The 21,122-nt window shown below is 57.1% G+C and overlaps 2 protein-coding genes across 53 annotated transcripts in view; one reads left to right on the top strand and one right to left on the bottom strand.

Moving 5' to 3' along the window:
* PCBP2 (poly(rC) binding protein 2) overlaps positions 1–5,311 on the top strand; it is a 23,049-nt gene extending 17,738 nt beyond the window's left edge. For all 50 annotated transcript variants that reach the window (XM_072797747.1, XM_072797748.1, XM_072797746.1 and 47 more), the window contains one exon: positions 4,903–5,311. In XM_072797747.1, coding sequence (XP_072653848.1) covers positions 4,903–4,939 — 37 coding nt within the window. In that variant the 3' untranslated portion in view covers positions 4,940–5,311. The remainder of the gene's footprint in view (positions 1–4,902) is intronic.
* On the bottom strand, positions 5,144–21,122 carry MAP3K12 (mitogen-activated protein kinase kinase kinase 12). 3 transcript variants are annotated; one of them, XM_072797695.1, is made up of 14 exons: positions 20,588–21,122; positions 11,895–12,376; positions 11,217–11,400; positions 10,855–11,046; positions 10,437–10,595; positions 10,137–10,295; positions 9,438–9,546; positions 9,132–9,241; positions 8,886–9,002; positions 8,630–8,767; positions 7,833–8,457; positions 7,573–7,643; positions 7,208–7,481; positions 5,144–6,766 (listed from the first exon to the last, which is right to left on the bottom strand). In XM_072797695.1, the coding sequence occupies exons 2-14, from the start codon at positions 12,337–12,339 to the stop codon at positions 6,668–6,670; spliced, it is 2,682 nt and encodes an 893-aa protein (XP_072653796.1). In that variant the 5' UTR covers positions 12,340–12,376; positions 20,588–21,122; the 3' UTR covers positions 5,144–6,667. The 3 variants fall into 3 exon arrangements, with proteins under 3 accessions (XP_072653796.1, XP_072653794.1, XP_072653795.1); XM_072797693.1 differs by lacking the exon at positions 20,588–21,122 and adding an exon at positions 19,914–20,107; XM_072797694.1 differs by lacking the exon at positions 20,588–21,122 and adding an exon at positions 14,914–15,053.

Here is a 21,122-nt window from a genome sequence, read left to right as displayed (position 1 = left end):
AATGAAACTGTCCAAACTATGGATTTGGGTCAAAACTTTGTAAAGCTTCATTTAACACCAAAGCAAAGATTGTATATGCACAAAGCTTATTCTGCACTTTCCTATATTGGCCCAGTTCGAATGCAAAAGCCAATTGGTTTTATTACTTGCAGGCAAGAAAGATTTCTCTGCTTTCAGTAATGGGTTCTGAGCATCTCTGCTCTTAACTGTCAGTCTGAGTCCTTTCTTTAGCCCCTGCTTTATGAGTTGTAACAGTTTCTGGACTTAGGTAAACAAAATGGAATCTTAGGGAGGATCCCTGCCCTTGAAGAGTTCATCTTATAGGATTAGGTTGTTCAGAGAGTCTTTGACAAATACTGTAGTTCTGGCTTAGACACGTGGGCATTTGGGAGCTGCTGGTCATTACAGTTATTTGGACTTTATTTTAAAAGTCGAGGCAGTATTTTTACACTTTTAAATGAATTTTTCAGGAGGGCTTGAGTATCTTTCAGTTTTGTAAGGTCTGTATTAGAACTATGTTCAGTTAAAAACAAAGGGCTTTTTTTTCTCAGTCCCATCTTACCATAAATGAAACTTTCCTACTTGTTATCTACACTTTTGTTCTCAGCATTATTCTTTGTAAATGCTACATTCTTTGAAGTTTTGAAATTAGTGACCTAATTTGGTTTCTTTCCTTTTTACCATCCTGATATATTGGCTAGTTTACTGCAGAAGATGGAAGCACACTTCAGTATTAGGGTGGGAAGTGTCTAATTCTATAGAATAACATTCTGCACTTTCAAAAGTGATTGGTGGGTGTGAGACCTTTGTTCCTCATTTGGAGATTACTAAGAATACTCATTCATTTTCTACTTTGAAATCATTTCCTTCTGACTTTTGGATTGGATCCACGTGTCCGATACATTGAAGTGTGCTCCGTGTGATTCCTTTTCTTAGTCTGTCAGCTTTTTCTTCACCATAGCAGTTTTAAATAGCATTGTGGAATGGGATTTGGCAAAGTATACATTTTGTAGAGGGTGGGCCACAGACTGAAAGAGGGGCAGCTTAATCACAATGTGGTATTAGGTCTTCCTAATTTGCAACCAGAGGCACTTAACAGATAACAAGCGGTTTTTGTCCTGTACTTTTTCCCTTTTGTGGTCTTCCCTTCCACCCACCCTTTTTTTTTTGTTCCTTTTTTCCTCTGTTACAGTTTAGAAAACGCTAAACCCTCCTCCCAGGCAGCCTCCGTCACGATCCCTGATCACCTCAGCATCAACCTCTCTCAACCCTCCACCCCTTCTTCTTCTTCTTCCTCCTCCACCACCACCCCCTCGCTCGCCACAGCGGGGACCTCCGACGCACCCTCCAGCCTCCCCAACCCTCTTCCGACCGCCCCTTGTGTCTCCAGTCTGCTTGGCATGAAACCCATCCCTCTCCTGGCTCTAAATGTTGTGTCTGCTGCTAAGGGTACCGGGGCTTCAGCTACTACCACCACCACCTCTGCTGTGCCATGTGTAACTAACAAACTGAAAGGCGAGAAACAGAGATTCTCCCCCTACTGATTGAATATCTTGAGGCACCCCTCAAGTATTTCTTGGTTCATTTTGTTTTTCTTTGTTAACATTGATGAGAACCAAACAATTGTGAGCTTGTGACCGTTTCCTTTTTACTATTTTGGGGTATAACGGGTGGGGGTGGGGGCAATGGTAACCTGGGGTTAGGGTTAGGCCATTTCATCTGAGTGCCTGTTTCAGAGTCTGACTTGTTGAATTCTCTATCTAGAGCCCAGTTCTTGCTCTTCTTTTTGATTGTTACTTTTTTGTAGCTTTATTCTGCATTGCAATATAACAATGTGTTAGGCTCTGTGTTAATGAATAAAAGCTTCTCCATTAACCTTTTTTTTTTAAATTATTTAATGGTTAAGTTCTCAGCAGGCCTTCTTGGCCGGATTTGTGTTTCTAGCTGTAATAAAGTTGCCACAGTAAGAACTTTAGTTGACTGTGTGCTGTGAAGGGTAAAGGGGTGGGAGCTTGTGACCTGTGGCTACTCAACTAGGAAGTCCATAAAACTGACTCCGTGCCTGTTTGTGTCCCTAATTCAGCAATAGTCCTTTGTCATTCCCCACAAAAGGAGATGGGCCTGTAGCAGGTTACCTCTTGAGGAGTCTTCTTTAATTGGCATTAAGATGCTTTAGTGAAGACCAGTTTCTCTGACTTCTCAGATCCCTTACCCTGCCAATGGCAGCAGGTCACAAGGGTATCCATCCCAGGATTGTTTCCTCTGGCGAGTGGTTACTCTGAGGATCTTTTACAGAGCATACATACAAAGAAGTTACTTCTTTACCTAGAATGGGATGCAAGTTGAAAAATGTCTAATAAAGTTTGCTGGCTTTTGTCTGCATTTCTCTGAATGAGAAGTACCCTTTTACTGTGACACTGGGGTTAGTCTTGAACAACCAACCTGTACCATTACCCAAAATTTGACAGGATTCTCCAGTAATCCTAAACCTACCCTGATTAGTCAACTAAGTCCCTTTACCTTTCCTTCCATTTCCCTGCCCACCCTTCTGTCTGCCTCCCACCAACCCTGTCATGAGGAGAGAATTGTAAACTTAGATTTAGAAGGAACTTCTAAGATCAACTGTAACTCACCAGTCAACTCATTTATTGGATTAAAAAAAAAAAAAAGGCCTTGGAGAATTTCAATTCACAGTTCACGAGTGACTAGTCAGCACTAACCACTTGTGCTTTACTTTTACTCAAGTATACTTTATCTCCCTGAAGCCTGGTTTTTCTTATCTCAAGACCTCTCTTTCCACAAAAGACTAGAAATGCTATAGGTATGATGGTAGAAGGCTACAGATTTTTTTCTGGTGATCATTTCCCACATCTCATTTGGTTTATAGTATTAAAAAACCAAACCTAATTGCTCTCAAGTATTGCTGTATATAATCTCATGCCCTTGTGGCTCCTCAGTCGCAGATTGGGCCTAGGAACTGGCGTTACATGTCCCAAGTGTACAGGAAGGACTAGAGGAGCAACCTATTCATTGTCCAGAGAGTTTTCCCTTGCTAGTTGCTGGTTGCTCCTTTATCATGTGGTCCAGCTCTCTCTCAATAAGCTCTCTCTAAATAGGAGTCCCTTGCCGCTGCCACCCCCCCCCCCCAACCAGGTTTTAATTTTATCTAGTCCTTGATTTGAAGGCCTCTTAATGAGTACTCCTAATGGTGGAGGGGTTGCGGGCATGGAAGCAGAATCTTAAGATGCTAACTGCCACCGCCACCTCCAGAGGTGCTTGGTGTTAAATTAAAAAAAATTTTCAGCTCCCCCATGTGGTTCTTCTATCATAGACTCCTTAGCATAGCATGATATTTTGGTTGGATTTTTGCTTCTTGCCCTTTTCCACATCCTGCCTCAGTAACTGCTTAGGCTGTGTAGAAGTTCTGGATAGCCCTTTTATTTTTTTTTAATATTTTATTTATTTACTCATGAGAGAGAGAGAGAGAGGCAGAGACACTGGCAGAGGGAGGAGCAGGCTCCATGCAGGGAGCCTGACGCGGGACTTGATCCCAGGTCTCCAGGATCATGCCCTGGGCTGAAGGCAGGTGCTCAACTGCTGAGCCACCCAGGCGTCCCTGGATAGCCCTTTTTTGATACCAGAGTACCATCACTTTATTGGATGAACTTAATTTATTTGGGGCCTAGATCTAAGAAGCTCTTTTCCTGAAACTTCACTCCCCACTAAACTCTTGGGTTCAATGCTTTACTGTTTATGTTGCTCTAAGTCATCCTATTCTAGTGTTGGCAAGAATCTGTCCCCCGTAAAAGAACTAACCTCCTTTATGCTCATGAGGTTAGAAACATTATTTCAGACTTAAATACGGTTCGTAATTGAAGGACCTATTTCCTGGTTGGTTCTTGGGTGTTTTGTCGTGTCCGTCTTTCCCGTCCCTCCCCCCTTTGGCTTTGCATTGTTGTGGAAGGCCTAGAGATGGCAAAGAACATTCATTTTCTCTTGACTAGAATACCATTCAGGCAAAAATCCTCATGAAATTTATGAATTGAAACTGAGTCTTACAAACTTAGTTCTATTCAAAGCAGGAGCTAAAAAACTTGTGTATGTGATAATCAGCAAGACAGGCTATAAACGCCTAAATACTTTTCTTTCAGAGCTCAAAATTGGGTTCTAGGACCTCAAATGATATATTTGAGACAGAAAGGCATTGTAGCTGGCTGGGTATGTTTGGATGTAGAGACCAAAGGTTTCAGAGCTTTTGGAGTGAACCAGGGAATTTTTGAAACCTGTTGGCTTCTGCTTTTTAAGTTCTGAAGAGTATAGGTTGGGTATAATTCTTGACTATACTTGCTATTCCTTTTTTCTTTTAACATTCCTTAGTGGTTAAAACTATATAAATTATCTGATAGGAATAGCTTTTACAATGCTAGAGAAACCCAGGACTGAAGCCTTTTTTGATCTGTCTCAACATTAGCCTCACGAGGCTACTTTCAGATAAAGATTTCCGAAACTGCTTTCTATCAGTAGCTTGGGAGGAGCTAAAATAAGCTCAGCAGTAAAGAAAAGGTGCTTCTGTGTAGTATAACCCTGTAAGAGGAGGTTTTAGTGTATGGCATATTTTTGGAAAGCATTTAACATCTCCCACGAAGATTCCAAAGAGCATCATTAGAGGAACACCTACAATTGGTAATCAGAATCTGTTTCTTTTGGTTCTGGGTTATTTTCCTCAGAAAGCTTGGATTGCTGGGGTTACAGGATTAATCCAGGAACTCTTAAAATGTCTCCCTTGACATTGAATACTGGGTACTCTTCCTTAACATTTCACCAACCAGACTGTACGTTTCGGAGGTGAGATGCAGCTGGGCATTCAGAAAACTAACTTGGAGTTTATTTTTTGTGTTACAGGCTTTCCTCGGAGACGGGTGGCATGGGGAGCAGCTAGAACAATGCAGATTCATCCATAATCCCTTTCTGCTGTTCACCACCACCCATGATCCATCTGTGTAGTTTCTGAACAGTCAGCGATTCCAGGTTTTAAATAGTTTGTAAATTTTCAGTTTCTACACACTTTATCATCCACTCGTGATTTTTTAATTAAAGCGTTTTAATTCCTTTCTCTGTTCAGCTGTTAATGCTGAGATCCATATTTAGTTTTATAAGCTTCTCCCCCCTTTTTTTTTGGCTCATGAATTTTTCTGTTTGTCATGGAAATGTAAGAGTGGAATATTAATACATTTCAGTTTAGTTCTGTAATGTCAGGAATTTTTCAAAAAAATTAAAAGATGGACTGGAGCTTTTTCTTTGTGAATAGAAACTGGATGCCACAGTGATTCATGTGGGTTTTATTCCTGTTGTCTTGCTGTTCTTTTTGCACCTTTTATGCCTCAAAGGACAAGGACCCTGCTTGGGTTTTGAATATAAGCCTTTATTCCAGTTAAGATGTTTTCTTGTTTTACCACTCCATCTTTTTTTTGTAGCCCTTGAGCCTACCTTGCAAAGTAACCAAATAGCTGTCGCAAGCTGGCTGTGTACCCTTTGTCCAAAAGTTCAAGGGTTACATTTACCTAAGACTTGTCTGCAAAGAGTAGACAAGCACTTCTGCTGGGTGGGCAGGGGGTGGGGAAGGGTGCACATGCATATGATGGAAGCAGTTGGATGCGAGTGTCTGACTGAGACTCCAGTCACTGGGCATGTCTGTCCCATCCTTGGCCAGACTGAAAACCAGTGTCTTGTTTGGAGTAACTTCATTTACAGTTCTTACCATAAGAATATGTGTTTTAACATTTTCTGTCCTGCTATAGTTTTTCAGAAAGATGTATCTGCCTCCATTTATGCAGATAATTTTAGAATGTTGGAACTTTAAGTGATACTCATTTAGTGGGGGGAAAAAAAGCCTGAGAGGAGGGAATAACTCGTCCAGAGTCCTCAGAGAATGTCTGGAGCCCAAGGCTCCTATTTGAACTATGTGTACTACCCCATATATTCATTTACCAAGAAAACCCTCAACAGCTGGGCCTGCATGGAGTGGTTATATTTTAAGATTTTTCACAGGGGTTACAATATGACAGTCCCCACCCCAATCAGGCACCAGGATAAAAGCAGGGACTTAAAACATCATCCCATTTCTTCAGCCTGAGCCATCACATGCTTTCACAATCTCCTGACCTCCCCCTAGGCCCTAAGCCAGGGCTTGGGCAGAGAAATGGAGGGACAAAGAAATTAGTTACATTGCCACCTGAGAAACCTCAGAGGGGAGGACCCAGCCTTAGCCTCCCTCCTCCCAAGTGCAAAATGTGTAAACAGAGTAAACGGAAAACAAAAAAGTGCAGTCTAAGTGGCTCCCTCTCCTCCTCCCCAGGGCTGGGGGGAAAGAATATAGAGGAACATAAGAGGCAAGTCTGGCTTTTCTATTGCCTTACCGCTTGCTGAACATAATGGGGTGAAGCAGGAAGGGGCCAGTTTGCCCATACCCACAGCTCTAGGGCAGTACTTGTCCTTCATTTCCACAGCTGCCAGGATCCCTAGAGTTTACCAGGTGAATTGGTCAGGGGTCAGACTCCCTCGAGCCTGACTTAAGGCTGGGACAGCCCCATCGTTCTCTGTTGATTATGTGGCGCTTATATATTATTTATATAAATAATTTCTCTATGTACAGGAATAAGAGTGGCTTTCATGGAGGGAGGGAGGCCGGAGGCTGCAAGGCTTCGCCACTGTTGGAGTTGTCCAGTTCCGTGCTGTCACAGTCTGAGTCCTCGATACTGGGGGGGCCCTGTGAGGAAGAGCAGAAGTGCAGTGAGGTGCTGCTCAGCTGCTCTCGGTGTTACAAATAGATTCCTTCAGGACCCTTCCTTCACTAAGCTCTTTGTAATAGCCAGCCGCTCACTGATTTCACCGTCTTCGGGTTTCAGTTGCTGAGGCCTTTAAATGCCAAGGCCCCAGATTCCCGGCTTCAGGATGCCTCCTGGCTGTGGTTTACAGCTACCACACGAGCACCTCTACTGACCTACTAACCGTGCTGTGCGCTCTGTACTATGGGCCTCTCGGAGTCTACCGTGTGGACGTTTGCTCTCTGATGGGAGGGCTAACTGGGCTCAGACACTGAGTGACTTGGAGGCTAAATACCGCTATTTTTGGCCTCTTCATCTCCACCCAGTAGGTCTCAAATAACTAAGCATCTGCTCCTTCATACCTAGCTGTTTCTGTGACTCACCTGCTCCCCTCTGGGTAGGTCCTGGGGGGGGATGGGTAGGGAGCTGGGTTCGGGGCCAGGAACCACTTCCGATGCAGGGGGGTCCAGTGGGATTTCTGAGCCCTGGGAACACATGTCGTCAGACCGCTCATCTGGCCGCTCATCGGTGTTGGTACTGCCGACTTCAGGTGTGCCACTGGGGGAAGGCTCACTGGCTGTGCCCTCCTCCCCATCAGATGGATTCTCTGAGCTGAAGGTGGACCGCGATTGGCGCATGTTCAGGCCTTGAGGCCACCTGCATGGTGGAGAGGCAGGGGCTACAGTTGGCACACGTTGTAGCCCCAAAAGCGAAAGAGTCCTTACCTCCTGTACTGTGCGTCTCTCACCTCTGGCTTGATGTCAGCTCTACTTCACTGTCCACCTCTCCTTCCTCTTCCTCTGATGAAATGCCACGTTTCTGCAGGAGACAGGAGTGGATTGTCATAAGTGGGAATAGGTCAGCGAAGACCCAAGAGAAGGGAACGTAGTCCTAAGGGTTAAGGAGGGACTGGCTTAAGATGAAAACCTAATGAGGGAGGTGAGCTATGGACTCAGCCCCAGGGAGAACAAGGAAAGGGGAAGAGCTTAGGAACTACCTGTACTTTACCTGGCTTCGGGTGACAGCAGCCCTGTACAGCAGTGCAGCTGGAGTCAAGTGCTGGGACCCAGCCCGGCTTCCTCCCCGTCCCGCCGTCCCTTCCCTTCCAGTTCCCAGGAGCCCCACAACGTCACCAGGCCCTACTGGGGGAGGTGGCTCCCCTTTGGCTCCCCCAGGTGAGTCTGGGCTGGTGGAGCCAGGTGCTGAGCCCTCACTTGGCGGGGTGTCTCCCCGGGCTGGAGGTGGTGAGCCAGGATCCCCGGCTCCCCCTGTGGCCCCGCGGCCCCGGGCTCCCAGTGCTGCTGACAGCAGATCCGGGGACGATGAAGACATCTTGCGTAGCAGGAGGTCGTGGTGGAGCCCACGCAGGGCTGGAGGGCAAGCCTCCCAGGCTGAGGGTCCCCCTCCTAGCCCCCCCGGGCTTCCTGGTCCCCCGGGTTCATGGGGTGGCAAAGCCGCGCGAAGCCCAGGCAGGTCTCCGCAGCTGCCCTTGGCGCTGGCCTTCCGGTGCCGAGTCTTGCCACGACGACTCCGTCCTGGTGAGGGGGGGCCCTTAGGACACCCAGGAAGCCCCACCCCACTCAGGGCAGCATCAAGTTTAGGTAGCAAAGATTCGGTCTTGAGGATATCTGGCCTGGTAGGGGAGGGAGAGCACAAGTCCGAGATTAACAGGTCCCAACCTGGGGTAGGCCAGAGGACGTCCCGCCCACCTGCAGAGCGGCCTCGTGGGCGTCCTGGACCCCTGCCCTGCTTCAGCGCGCCCCTTGCCGTTCTGAACCCTCAGCACTCGCGAGCTCTGGCCCCACCTTTTACTGTGTGGTGACAGTTTCTGTGGGACATTCCTCTTCTTGATGAGCTTCTCCATTGTGTTGCCATGCAGGAGGCTTCGGGAAGGGTGTGGCTTCAGCAGACCCGGGCATCTCCGCTCTAAAGCTTGCTCCCTCCTAAAGACGAGACCCCTCGGTTGGGCGTGTGATCAGAAAGGGGGGCCCAGGCTCAGTAGTCTCTGCGTCACCACGCCACGGACACTGGAGACGGGTGCGTGGGGTGCGCACAGGTTACCTGAGCAGCTCCCGCTCCTTGAGCTCCAGCTGCAGCATGAGGGCATTAAGTTCCATGTACAGGTTGTTGGCTCTCTCCAGCTTCCGTTCGTAGTGCTCCCTGATGTCCAAGGCGTGTCTGAAACGGGCAGAAGGGTCTCAGGTGAGCCAGTGTCACCTGGTGCTGTCTGACCTCTGGGCCAGCCTCTGGGAACCGGTCCACGGGGCCTGCCCCTGCCGGGACCCCCTCCTCAGCCTGGGTGCACACCTGAGCTCCTCCCTCCTCCGCATCACCAGCTCCTCTTCTAGGCGGTGCAGACACGTCCCTTCTGACTTAATTTTTTCAAAGTGCAGCTTTACCTCTTCGCGCCACTCTGCCTGGGGGTGAAGAGACGGCGGGGGGTGAGAGGCCTCCCTTCGCTCAGCAGACCCGTGGGAAGCCCGTGCAGGTGCTGCCCCGCCGCGGGCCGGGAGCAAAGCGGGAGTGGGTCAGGAGGGGGTCTCCTGGGAGGGCTAAGCTACCAGCCAGTCCACCCCCCTCGGAGGGCTTCGTCCTTCGCCCGCCCACGCATACCTGGGACTTGAAATAGGTCTCCTGGGGTGTGGAGAGGACGTCGGCTGAGGCGATGTCCAAGTGCAGCAGGATCTGGCGGAACGATGGGCGGTTTCTTGGTTTGCTGTTCCTGGAGGGCAGGAAGTTTGGGGGAGAAAAGGCATTTGAGGGACGCGTGGAAAGAACTGGAGCAGCCTTCCCCAAGGCGCGGCCTGGAGAACAGAACCCTGGAACGTGCTCTGCAGGCCCAGCGTCCCTGGTCCACTAGCTCTGCTGTCCCCTAGCACGTCCAAGTCCCGCAGGAAGGACACCTGTTCAAGCCTGTTTTCCAAACGTCCTTTTCTGAGTAACTCCGTTCAAAGAAACACACTTTGGGACACGGTTAACCAAGGAGTAAACATCTTCAACCTTCCGTCAGAGTCTGGGTTCCAAACCAGGCTCCAGAGCCCCCTTCCTGTGTGCTAAGGCAGCCGACGTGAGGCGCCAGCCACCATGCCCCGGGAGTGTGCCAGGCCGCCGCAGGGCGCACCTCAGCCGCTCTGGTTGGCAGATAAGGAAACGGCTGCAAGAGGTACACTTGCCCAAGGCTGCAGAGCCTGTCCCAGTCATACAAGGGCGCTCTGTCCCCCGTCCCGGGTCCGGATTCTGGGCCTGGATGCCTGGTGCCATCTCCCCACCAGCAACCCCCCTTTGCCCTCGGCTTTGCCAGGCCGTCCTCACCAACACTGGCGAAGCAGGATTTTGAAGCCGTCGGGGCAGCTGGAGGGCACAGGCAGATGGAGACTGTTGCTTCCCACACCCCAGATGATGGCTGAGGAGTCTACGTCCTTGTAGGGGATCTCGCCAGTCAGCAGTTCCCACAGCACCACACCAAAGGACCTGGAGATCAGAGGGGACATCCCTTGGGAGGGGCTCCCTCCACAGGCTACAGACCCCTCTCACTCGCCCTCAGGCCCCAGAAGCCCCCTCCTTCCCTGGGGTTGGCCAGCTGCCAGTCTCGGTCCTCAACCTGGCCCTCACCAGATGTCGACCTTCTCAGACACAGGCTCGTTGCGGATCACTTCGGGGGCCATCCAGGCCACTGTCCCTGCAAAGGACATCTTGGTGCTCTTGTCACTCAGCTCCTTGGAAGTGCCAAAATCGGAGATCTTCACCACATCGTCGTACGTGATTAGCATGCTGGTAAAGATCGTAGTCAGCTGGGGGCCAGGCCCCTCCACGCCTCATCTGGCTGCCGCGGCTCTAACTTGGTTTGAAGTCATTTGGGATCCCCAGAGGCCGGGGGCTTGCCACAGCCCTCCCGCAACAGGACTGTCCTTTGGGAGGGGGTTTTGAGATGGCCACGGGGACTTAGGACAGGGTCTAGAGGCAGGGAGATGGCTACACCGACAGGTGGGGTCACCTGCGGGAGACCCTCTGCACCTGCCTGCTTACTCACTTGGGGGACTTGAGGTCTCTATGGATGATCTTGTGCAGGTGCAGGTAGTTCATGCCACCGGCAATGCCCATGGACCAGTCGACCAGCAGCGAGGGGGTGACGGGGCGGCCGGCCCGCAGTACCTCATACAGCTGGCCCTGGGCGCAGAACTCCATGAGGATGCAGTAGCAGGGAGCCTGGGTGCACACGCCCCTGGGGACCAAACGGTGGCATGAGGGCCCGGGCCAACCTAGTGAACCCCCATTCCCACCCAGCCCACGTGGGCATCTCCTGTAGGAAAGGGGGGGTTGATTCCTGTTGCCATGCTGGTCCCAGCCCAGAGCATAGCGGCCCTGGCTCCAACCCTTGCCCTAGACCCTTACTTGAAGGTGATGATGTTGGGGTGCTTCAGCTTTCGCAGGTGCTTGATGTCAGTCTCCTTCAGGTCCCGCACCTTCTTTACAGCCACCTCCTCCCCATGGAAGCGCCCCAGGAAGACAGCGCCCTGGGCCCCTGAGCCCACCCACTGCAGGTCCAGGATTTCCTCAAAGGGGACCTCCCAAAGGTCTGTGAACAGGAGGCACAGAGAGCGCCACACTCAGGGCCTCGTGACAGGCAGGAACAGGGCACTGGGTGGGCTGAAAGGACTCTGTGGCCAAGGCTGAAAATTAGCCAAAAGAGGCCAGGAAGAGGGACGCCTGGGTGGCTCAGCGGTTTAGCGCCTGCCTTCAGCCCAGGGCCTGATTCTGGAGTCCCGTGATCGAGTCCCGCATCAGGCTCCCTGCATGGGGCCTGCTTCTCCCTCTCCCTCTGCCTGTGCCTCTGCCTCTCTCTCTCTTATAAATAAATCTTGGAAAAAAAAAAAAAAAAGAGGCCAAAAAGACTAGGTTTGGGGGGTCAGGTAAGGAAGTGGACGGGCACCTACAAAGCAGGGAAGTCAGCGGCTGATGGATGGATAAGGGGCTACGGTGGGGCCCTGGGGAGAGAGGTGGTCATCAGGTGATTAGATGGGGATGTCCGGCAGATCCTGGGGAGAGGACCCCCACAGGGACACGGCCTACCTTCCTGCTGCTGCTTGTGCTCTGTAGAGTAGGCTTTGCCAATCATGGTCCAGACAGGACGCAGGCAGCCGAAGAGCCCTTCCAGGAAGCCACTGCCACTCTGGCACTGCAGCCGTACCTCGTCGGCTCGAACTCTGGATGCTCTACTCTCAGGGGACCCAGTGGCTCCCCCTGGGCCCCCTGCATCCTGCTCGTGGAGCTGAAGGACACTATTGGCAAAAGGCTCAGGGGGCGGCTCTCCACCTGGGGAGGGGCTGGGTCCGCCCCCACCCTGCCCACTGAGCGGCACTACATCTCGAAGTACACACTGGGTAGGCGTCAGGTCCTTCTCCGGGGTGCAGTCGGAAGTGTCTGGGTCGAGCTTGCGCATAGACGCCTCACTTAGGGTGGACACGAAACCCCCGAAGGAAGGGGAGGGCGTGCGGGTCTCATGGAGGCAGGCCATGGCCGCTGGGCCCGGGTGCGGTGGTGAGTGGTGGGCCCTAGGAAACAAGGAAAGGAGGGACGTCAGCCTGGGACGCAGGGACTGGGAACGCTCAGCTTACAGCCAGAAGCAGGACCTGGGCTCACAACAGCCCTGTTGGAAATAACACTTGAGCTTCACTCGTCCTCGGGTACCCATCACTCTCCACGTTTCACCGGGGCCCACGCCAGGAACCTGACACACCGGACTCCTCTCAAGCACCTATTAGTAACACCCTCAGGAAGGCACGGGAACAGCCCCATTCAGGAAGGCACTGGGACAGATCCGAAACCCCTTGTCCCTGTAAGATCACCGGAACTCCGCTCTGGAGCTCACACGTCCAGCACCTGGAGGCCCCCTGTGCACGCACACAGCTCACATCAAGGTCCCTCAGCCTTAAACCTTGCACGCGGAGTCTCAGCCTCAGGTGCACAGTAGTAACACCCCTGGGTCTCCTTTGCACTGAAGCACACACAAGTGACACTTGGGCACTCTGAGATGACATTCCTGGGCCTCCTACATGCTGGCGCCGCACCCGGGGATCCCACTCATGCACTTCCATGTGAGACAGCTGAGGCCTCGCAGGAACACCAAACCCAGGTGAGAGCCACCCTAAGGCCGACTCGGGGCTCTCATCTGGGCCTCCTTCGCCAGGCTCATGGGCACACACCTGGCCCTCGCCAAGGTACGTGAGGCCTGCAAGCCACCAGCTCTGCTGTCCCCCAGCAGGGTCGGGGGGACAAAGCACAATCATCCAGTGGAATGCAGGTGCGGGGTAGCCCACTGCTTCACCCCCCAGCCCTGACATCCGCTCTGCTGCTCCCCCAGGGGTCAGTTACAGAGGCCCTGTCTCCTTTCCTCCTCGTCCACTGCCCCATCCCCAGCTCCCAAAACAAGCACCAGCTTTCCAGACGATGCAGATTTGTAACTAGGTGCTATTTAAAAAAACCATTAAAAGAAATCTGAGGGCAGCCCCGGTGGCGCGGCGGTTTGGCGCCGCCTGCAGCCTGGGGTGTGATCCTGGAGACCTGGGATAGAGTCCCACGTTGGGCTCCCTGCGTGGAGCCTGCTTGTGTCTCTGCCTCTCTCTCTGTGTGTCTATGAATAAATAGATAAAATCTTAAAAAAAAATAAATAAAAATAAATCTGAATTCTAGGGGTGCTTGGGCGGCTCAGTCGGTTAAATGTCTGACTTCGGCTCAGGTCATGATTCCAGGATCCTGGGACCTACCCCAGGACCTATCCGTGCTCAGCCAGGAGTTGCTGCTTCTCCCTCTCCCTCTTTTCTCACTCCCACACATGTGCTCTCAAATCTTTAAAAAAAAAAAAAAAAAGGCAGCCCCGGTGGCTCAGCGGTTTAGCACCCCTTCAGCCCAGGGCCTGATCCTGGAGCCCTGGATGGAGTCCCGCGTCGGGCTCCTGCATGGAGCCTGCTTCTCCCTCTGCCTGTGCCTGTGCCTCTCTCCTCTCTGTGTATTCTCATGAATAAATAAATAAAATATTAAAAAAAAAAGAAAAGAAAAGAAACCACCACCACCACCACCACCACCACCTGGGCGTGCCTAGGCAGCTCCCTCAAGCATCTAACTCTTGATTTCGGCCCAGGGCGGTTAGATGGAGCCTTCGGTCGGGCCCCATCGTTAGTGGAGTTTGCGTCTCTCCTTCTCCCTGTGCCCCTCCTCGTGCGCTGTCTCTGTCTCCCAAAATGTTTAAAAACAGAATCTGAATTCTAGCCTTGTCTCCGCCACATCCAGGCTGTGACCTCGGGCGAACCAGATTTGGGCCTCAACGTCTCCAACTGTGCAAAGGGACGAAGAGCTGCCACTGAGGCACAGCGACGTCTTCAATCTATGCCAAACTTGGGCAGCGCTTGACGCCTGGAGTCCTCGCCCATCTCCCTCCGCATCTAGTCACCGAAGGAATCCCGAGATGCGAGGGTAACGGAGGACGATGCTCTAAGTGTTCCCCGCAGTGGGGTCCTCCCGGATCCCCTGCACCACAACAGGAGAGGGGTGACGGGAATCTACACACACCAAGGGGTCCCGGGATGACGACGCAGACGCGGAGGTCTGGCACCCGGGACCGTCTCAGCTCTTGCAGGAGTTCCCAGGCTCCTCGGGGTCTTCTTGGGGGGTGTGGGGCGGGCCTGCAACCTGCATGCGGAACAAGCGCCCAGCCGGTTCCTCCGTGGGTCTGGCCCACTGGGGCCTCTGAGCCCATGCCCGGCTGCGGAGTCTGCTCCCACCTTCCGGGCTCCGGAGCGCACGCTCCGTCCTCCCCGGCCTCCTCCTCCCCAACCTCGCCCGGCCCGCTCCGCCGCTTCCCACCACCCTTTAGGATGGTCCTAAGAACACAGACTGGCCAGCGCCCCGTCTTGTGCTCCGACTGCTGGGAAGCCCCGGTGCCCTGGCGCGCCTCGTCTCGGGCCGGGTCCCCCCTGGCACTCGGGCGACCCCAGGCTGCAGCGGCTCCCGCAGCGGCTCCGCTCTCCCAGGCCGCCCACGTCCGGGCCGGTCCGCAGGCGCACAGGCTCACGACTGCTCGGACGACACTCACCCCCCGGGGACGGGCGCCGGCCGGTCCGCCCGGGGAGCCCGCGCCGGGGGCAGGGCTCCAGCCGCGCCGCGGGCGCTCTCCGCCTGGAAGGCGCTCCTCCGGCCCCATGTCTGCAAAGCTCACTTGGTGCTGGAAGGCCTGCTCCCGGGCCGCCGCCCGAGCTCCCGGGGCCTCGCGCCGCCGTCCGCGGGCCGCCCCCGCACGACGCCCGCCACCGCCCCGGCCTCCGCGGCCGCCGCTCCGCGAGCCGCGCCCTGCACGCATCCCACGGCACGGCCGCCTCCCCGCGGGGGCAGAAGCGCGGCGGGCCGGCGGCGGCGAAGGGGTTACGGCCCCCGCCCCCTTCCCGACCTCCTTCCCGGCCGTCACGTGGCGCGGGGCGCGTGGCTGGAACCGGGCGGCGGGCGGCGGGCGGCGGGGTCCGGGCGGGGACGCGAGGCGACTCGGCGGGTGGGGGAGCGCTGGGCGCTGCGGCGTAACCATGACGACCGGCCCGCGGCGGCGCGTGAAGTCACCGGGCCCAGATTAGCCCGAGTCACGTGGGCGCGCCGGCGGGGGCGGGGTCAGCCCGGGCCCCGCCCCCGAGCGGCGCCGGCGGGAGGGCGGGAGGGCCGCGGGGTCGCTGCTCCGCCGCCTGCGAGCCCCCCCGGCCGCCTCAGGCGCACCAGCCGGTCGGCACCGCGCGGCGCGGCGGCTCGGGGCCAGGGGCTGGGAGGAAGCGGCGGCCGGGGGCCGGGGGCCGGGGGCCGGGGGCCGGGGAGGCCGCCGGGGGCACCGAGCAGCTGGACGGAGGCGCAGCGGGCGGCAAGGGGCCGGCAGGCGCGGCGCCGCTCTGCGCCCTCGGGTCGCCGCCCGTGGGAGCCGCGCCGGGGCCTCAGGCGGGCGCTCGCGCCGAGGTCCGCGCAGCCGGCCAGGCTCCCTCCGGCGCCCGGGCCCGGGAGGCGGCGGAAGCCGGGTCACGCGTTCGTCCCGCAGGCCCGCAAGTAGCTGAGGGAGGCGGAGGCACCGGGCGGGGCGCCGGCCGGGCCCGCCGCTCCCTGGCCTCGGGGTCGTCGCGGCCAGCAGCCCCCGCCACACGCCCGCCGCGCCCGCGCCCGTCAGCCACGCACCGTCGGGCCGGCAGGGCCGTGAGGCGAGGGGTGCGCAGCGCCGGCCGGAGGCTCTGCCCAGGGCTAAGCGCGCGGGGAAGGGGCTCCCGGGAGCGCAGCCCGGGCGAGTGGCGCCAGGGGCCCCGCCTGTTCCCCGACGGGCGCGCCCGCCTCAGAGGCCGGAGCTCGCGCCAGGAGCCCCGGACCTGCCCCGCGGCCCTGCTCCACGGCAGCCGCCAGCCCCGGGCCATCTGTGCGCCGCGCGCTCCCGCCGGGCCCTCGCCTCGCCCGGACCTCGGGGGGCCGTCGCCGGGGAGAGGCGGCGTCGGGAAGGAAGGGCCTTGACAGGGAAGGGAAAGCCAAGGTCTGGGGGATGCGAATGCCCGCTCTGCCGCCTTTGAGGGCCCGACAGAGCCTGACGATAAAGGACCTTGACCCCTCGTGACCTTGCCTCCAGGCCCGGGCCACAGGTTCTCCCGGAGCCCTCCTGGGGGGGGCAGTGTCCTTCCCTGAGGACCCGGGGTACCCTGAGATCACCTCCAAAGCCCGGCCCCCGCCTCACAGATCAGGCCCTGGCACCCCCTAGCTGCGCCCCCCCTTCTTCCAGTCAGCTGGGGAGGGTCCTAGACAGGAGACAAGAGCCAACTTTGCATTTGGCGCCATGGGAGCCAGAACCTCGGTCCTGCCCAAGGTGGCGAAGGCCAGGCCTGGGAGCCTCCTCCCGCCCTACCTTGCCGGGTGGGGACGCCTAAGGGGAGGCGGACAGACGACTCGAGCACAGGCCTGGCTCCTGGCTCTGCCCCCCCCCCCCCAGGCTGTCCCTGGATTCTGGAGAGGCCATGTCTTCTGTCTGACCTGAAAAAGGGAGCCTCGGTCTCTGACCTTCTACTTCCCTGGGACAAATCTCAACTTCAGGTTCCAGGGAAACCAGGTCACAGTGGCCGTCGGGCGCCAGAGTCCCCAGTCCTTGCTCTCTTGGCTGCCAGGCCCCCAGTCCTTCCACGGCAAACCCTGGCACTCCACGCCCTCGGGCCTTGTCCCGAAGGCCCGCGCTCTGCCCCTGGCCAGCCCCTGGTGCCCTGGTCACCCCCCTGCCCCTTAGGGTGGGAAGGGAAGGGAAGGGAAAGGAGGGTAGGAGCAAGGTATGAAGGGCCACCGGGTGCCTCGGACTCGGGCCCTGGGCGGGGGACCCGGAAGAAGGTCCGCACATTTAAGCAAATAGTTCCTGGGGTGGATGGGCATTTCAAAAAAATCTGGAAGTGCTCGCTTCGGCAGCACATATACTAAAAAAAATCTGGAAGACAAAAAATAATAAATAAAAATATAAAAAGATCTGGAAGGACAGATACTGAAGTGTAACAGTTTCTAGGTAGGTGGAATTGTGGGTGTTTTATTTTCTTCTTGTGGCTTATCTATATTTGTCTAATATTTCAGTAATAACTTTGAATTGCTTTTAAAATTAAAAAATCGATTTCAAATTGAAAATGAGGCAATAAATATCAGTGTCCGTCTGTTCCTGTCACCTAGCTTGGGACCGTGTGCTATGGAGGGAGAGCGGGTGGCCTGGGGATCAGAGACGCTCGGCTGAGGTCCCGTCTGCGCTCCTGACCAGGCAGGCGAGCTAGGGACCAGGAGACTCCTGAACAAACCTTTTTCTCCTCTGAATGGGAACCGCGGTACCCCGGTCACACGGTGGCCCAACGGTCTATAACGGGGTGGTTCTGGGTCAGGTGGGCCTGGGTTCAAGACCTAAACTCTCCCCCAAAAGTGCTTTTTTCACTTTGAACAGATTACTTCTTTAGGTTTCAGTTTCCTCATCCCTAAGACCGAGATGACGAGAACACGCCCCGACTCTTAGCCTGGTTGAAACGCGAGCGACATAATCGCAGTAAAGTTCCTGGCCCAGGACGGGGCACACAGGACCGTCCCCAGAAACACAAGCCATGTTGAAAGTGCCTAGCAAGTGGCAGCGGCGTTTCTTTTATAAATGTGATTCCCTTCCCTTCCTCGCCTTTTCCTCGACGGCAGCAGAGGGCACAGGTGCAAAGGGCGGTGCACACGGCGGGGCAAGGAGAGCAAAGAAGGAGGGAACCGAAGGCCAAGGGCTCTTTGTCCTGGGTGATCCTTAGGCTCCTCTGCCATCGTGTCCCTGCCTCATCACCTTCTCCCGAAACAAGGATGACCCTGGTCCCTCTGGGAGCAAATGAAACCGACGGACCAGTCTCTGTGGCCAACCCCTCATGAAGCCCACCTGTCACCTGCTCGCCTGGCTCCGTAGTAGCCTCCTGCCCCACAAGGGACTCCTAGAAGGCCACGCAGGGGAGAGGGAGGACTGCGTGTGAGAAGCCACGGGGTGAGTCTGGGGTGCTGGGCACTAGGATTCGGGGTCGTCTTCCTAGCAAAACCAGACGACCAGATCATCACCTCCAGGGGAAGGACTGGGGAATGGCGGTTGCTTCTGAGAGGCGTCCTGCACCCTTAGCTGTGAGGATGCACAGGACGTCCAAAGCCAGTCCTCACTTAAACTTCTTGCCTCCTCTGCCCATAACCGGGTTTAATTCGGGGACGGGTCTTTACTTGTGTTTTCATGGAGTTGGGGTATCCCGCCTTCGGTGGCCCCAGCATGGCCTCAGTCCCCGCTGTGAGGGTGGAGGCGTGGCGGGCTCGGGAGGGCAAGCACCTTTGGCCACCCTGAAGCGTGAGATGGCAGAGAGCAGGCCTTGCGTGCCGCTCCGGGAAACTCTGCTGTCTGGACAGGAAGGCCAGGGAGCCCTTGAGCCCCTTCCTTCCAGGGCCCTCGTGCTCGCCTTCCCCGGTGCTACCCTTGAGCCCACAGCCAGGGCTCCCAGGACTCCCAGAGCCATGGGTCCATCCTGCCAGTCGGAAGGAGGCACTGGCTGCGGCTGAGAGGACTCTGGGTGGGGGAGAGACCTCAGGCGCACTCCTAGGTGGAGGGCCACCCCCTCTCCTCCCCAGAGGGAGCAGGTGTGGAGCTCAAGTCCCTGAAGGTGGGACTCTTCTATGCTAAGGGACACCCCACCGACCCCCTTCCCGGGTCTGTAGAGCCTCTGGCCCCTTCTCTTCCGTCCCCTCCACCGAGGCCACAGTGATCAGGGATCACAACTGTGGGGAACAGATTCTTGCTCATTTTCTAGCCAAGGAGTTTGAGAAATGTGTGGGGCAGAGGCAGGAGGTTCCTGAGAGGCCTGGGCTGGGGAACTGGGTTAGGGGAGTCAGAGGAGCTGGAGAGAAAGAGGGAGAGAACCACAAATGAATGGGGGAGGGGAGGAAGCAACAGCTGGATGGAGAAGGTGAACGGCACAGCTGGAGGGGGCTGGGGGCAGCAGCGGGCAGGGGGAGGCCCTCACCTGGGCATCCTGGAACAGGTGCTCGCAGCCTGTAATCCTCAGGTGCAGCGGGCAGAGCGCGGGAGGGGAGGGGAGGGGAGGGGAGGGGAGGGGAGGGGAGGGGGGCGGAGGGGAGGGGGCCGCTGGGCACCTCAGGCCCGGTCCTCCCTTTCCTTCCCGGAGGGGCCCGAACTCTTCCTCCTCCTTCCCTCTCCCCCTCCGGGAGGATGAGTGGGAGGAGAGGAGGATGTTCTCTTGCCCGCTGTCCTTTACGTCGGTGCCCCCGCCGTCCCCCACCCCCACCCCCGCCCCGTACGGTGCTTTCCAGCCCCGGAGGCCCTCGGGCTCCCGGCTGGGCCGCGGCGTCCCTCCGCTCCGTCCCCCCCCTTCCCATCCCCACGGGCGTCGGGTCCAGGTCCCCGCTTCCCCCGCCCCGCGGCCTCAGCATCCCCGCGCCACCCCACCCCACCCCGCCACCTCGGCCTCCCGACCCTCCCTCCGCGCCCGGACCCCGGGGCCCGGACCCCTCCCTGCCCCCCGCCCCCCACCTCGGCCAGGCTCTCACCTCAGGGGCTCCGCGGCCGCAGCACAAAAGGCGGCGCTGCTGCAGCTCGGCTCCGGATGCTGCTCCCGCCTCCTCCTCCTTCTCCTCCTCCTTCTCTCCTCCCCCCGCTGCCCTCGACCGGACCCGGGGCGCCGTCACCGGCGAGGCTCGCGCGGCGTCCGGGGGCACGGCTGTCGGCCCCGGCGTCCTCCCCCCACCCCCCGACCCCTAGCCCCGTCCCCACTCGGCTCGAACTCCCGCTCCTTCCGAGGCCCCCGCCCCTGGCCCCCCGGGACGGACACGCCCTGAGCGGGGGATGCTGCGCTGGAGCCGCCGGCCTCTTAAAGGAGCCCGCCGCTGCCATCCGGCGCGCTCCAGGCCCGGCCCCGGCCCTCCGGGGCCCCGCGCCTCCCCGCAGGCGGGGTCGGGTGGCCGTCGCACCTCGAGCCTTGGCTGGTCCCCGAGGAGCCCCCTGTGGCCGGTCGGACACCCTGCCTGCTACGCCCCGAGACGGAGCCCCTCCGCGCGGGGACCCCGGCCGCCCAGCGCTCTGGCGCGGCTCCCCCTGCCTTGCCGAGCCAGCCAGCCGCCCTGCCCGTCGCCGTCACCACTCCGGCTCTACCCAATTGGAATCCGCCGAGCCTAGTGCCCGAGCTCCTCAGCGCCGTTCCGGGGCTCCCCCGGCTCTCCACTACCTGGCCCAGCCTCGGGACGCTCGTTAGAACCAGGCATTTTCGTGGTGTCTCGCCAAGGTCACGAGATTCTCCTACATCTTTGAACCCGGTGGCCGGGACACCCTAGGGAGGAGGGGCTGCAGCTCTGCACCCAGTTAGCGGGTTAGCGTTCAGAGGCCGGAGTCCTCTCCTGCTGTCTCTTCCGCCGAGAGACCCCAGACCCACAGCCGCGGGAACGAGACCACGGTGTGCGTGAGTCCTAATGCTGTCGCCCCTACAGCCCGATTCTCAGGCCCCAGAGAGGGTCCCGGGCCACCTACGGAGAGGTTCCCTGGGGACGGCCCAGCAAGGCTTTAGAGAAGACCTGAAACCAGACAGGCTGCGGGCCAGAACTAGGGGCAGGGAATGAAGGGCAACCCGGGAACACGAAGCAGGGGCTGTGAGACGAAGGCCCCGGGGCCGGGAGCGAGGAGGAACTGCGGGCCGCCGGCCGGCCGGCCCCAGCGCGGAGGGGCTCGAGCGCTCTCCTCCCGCGGCCAGGTGAGGCCACCCCCAG

The sequence above is a fragment of the Canis lupus genome, chromosome 25, assembly GCF_048164855.1.
Source record: "Canis lupus baileyi chromosome 25, mCanLup2.hap1, whole genome shotgun sequence".
Taxonomy (NCBI): Eukaryota; Metazoa; Chordata; class Mammalia; order Carnivora; family Canidae; genus Canis; species Canis lupus.
This window is presented reverse-complemented; position numbering and strand designations above follow the sequence as displayed.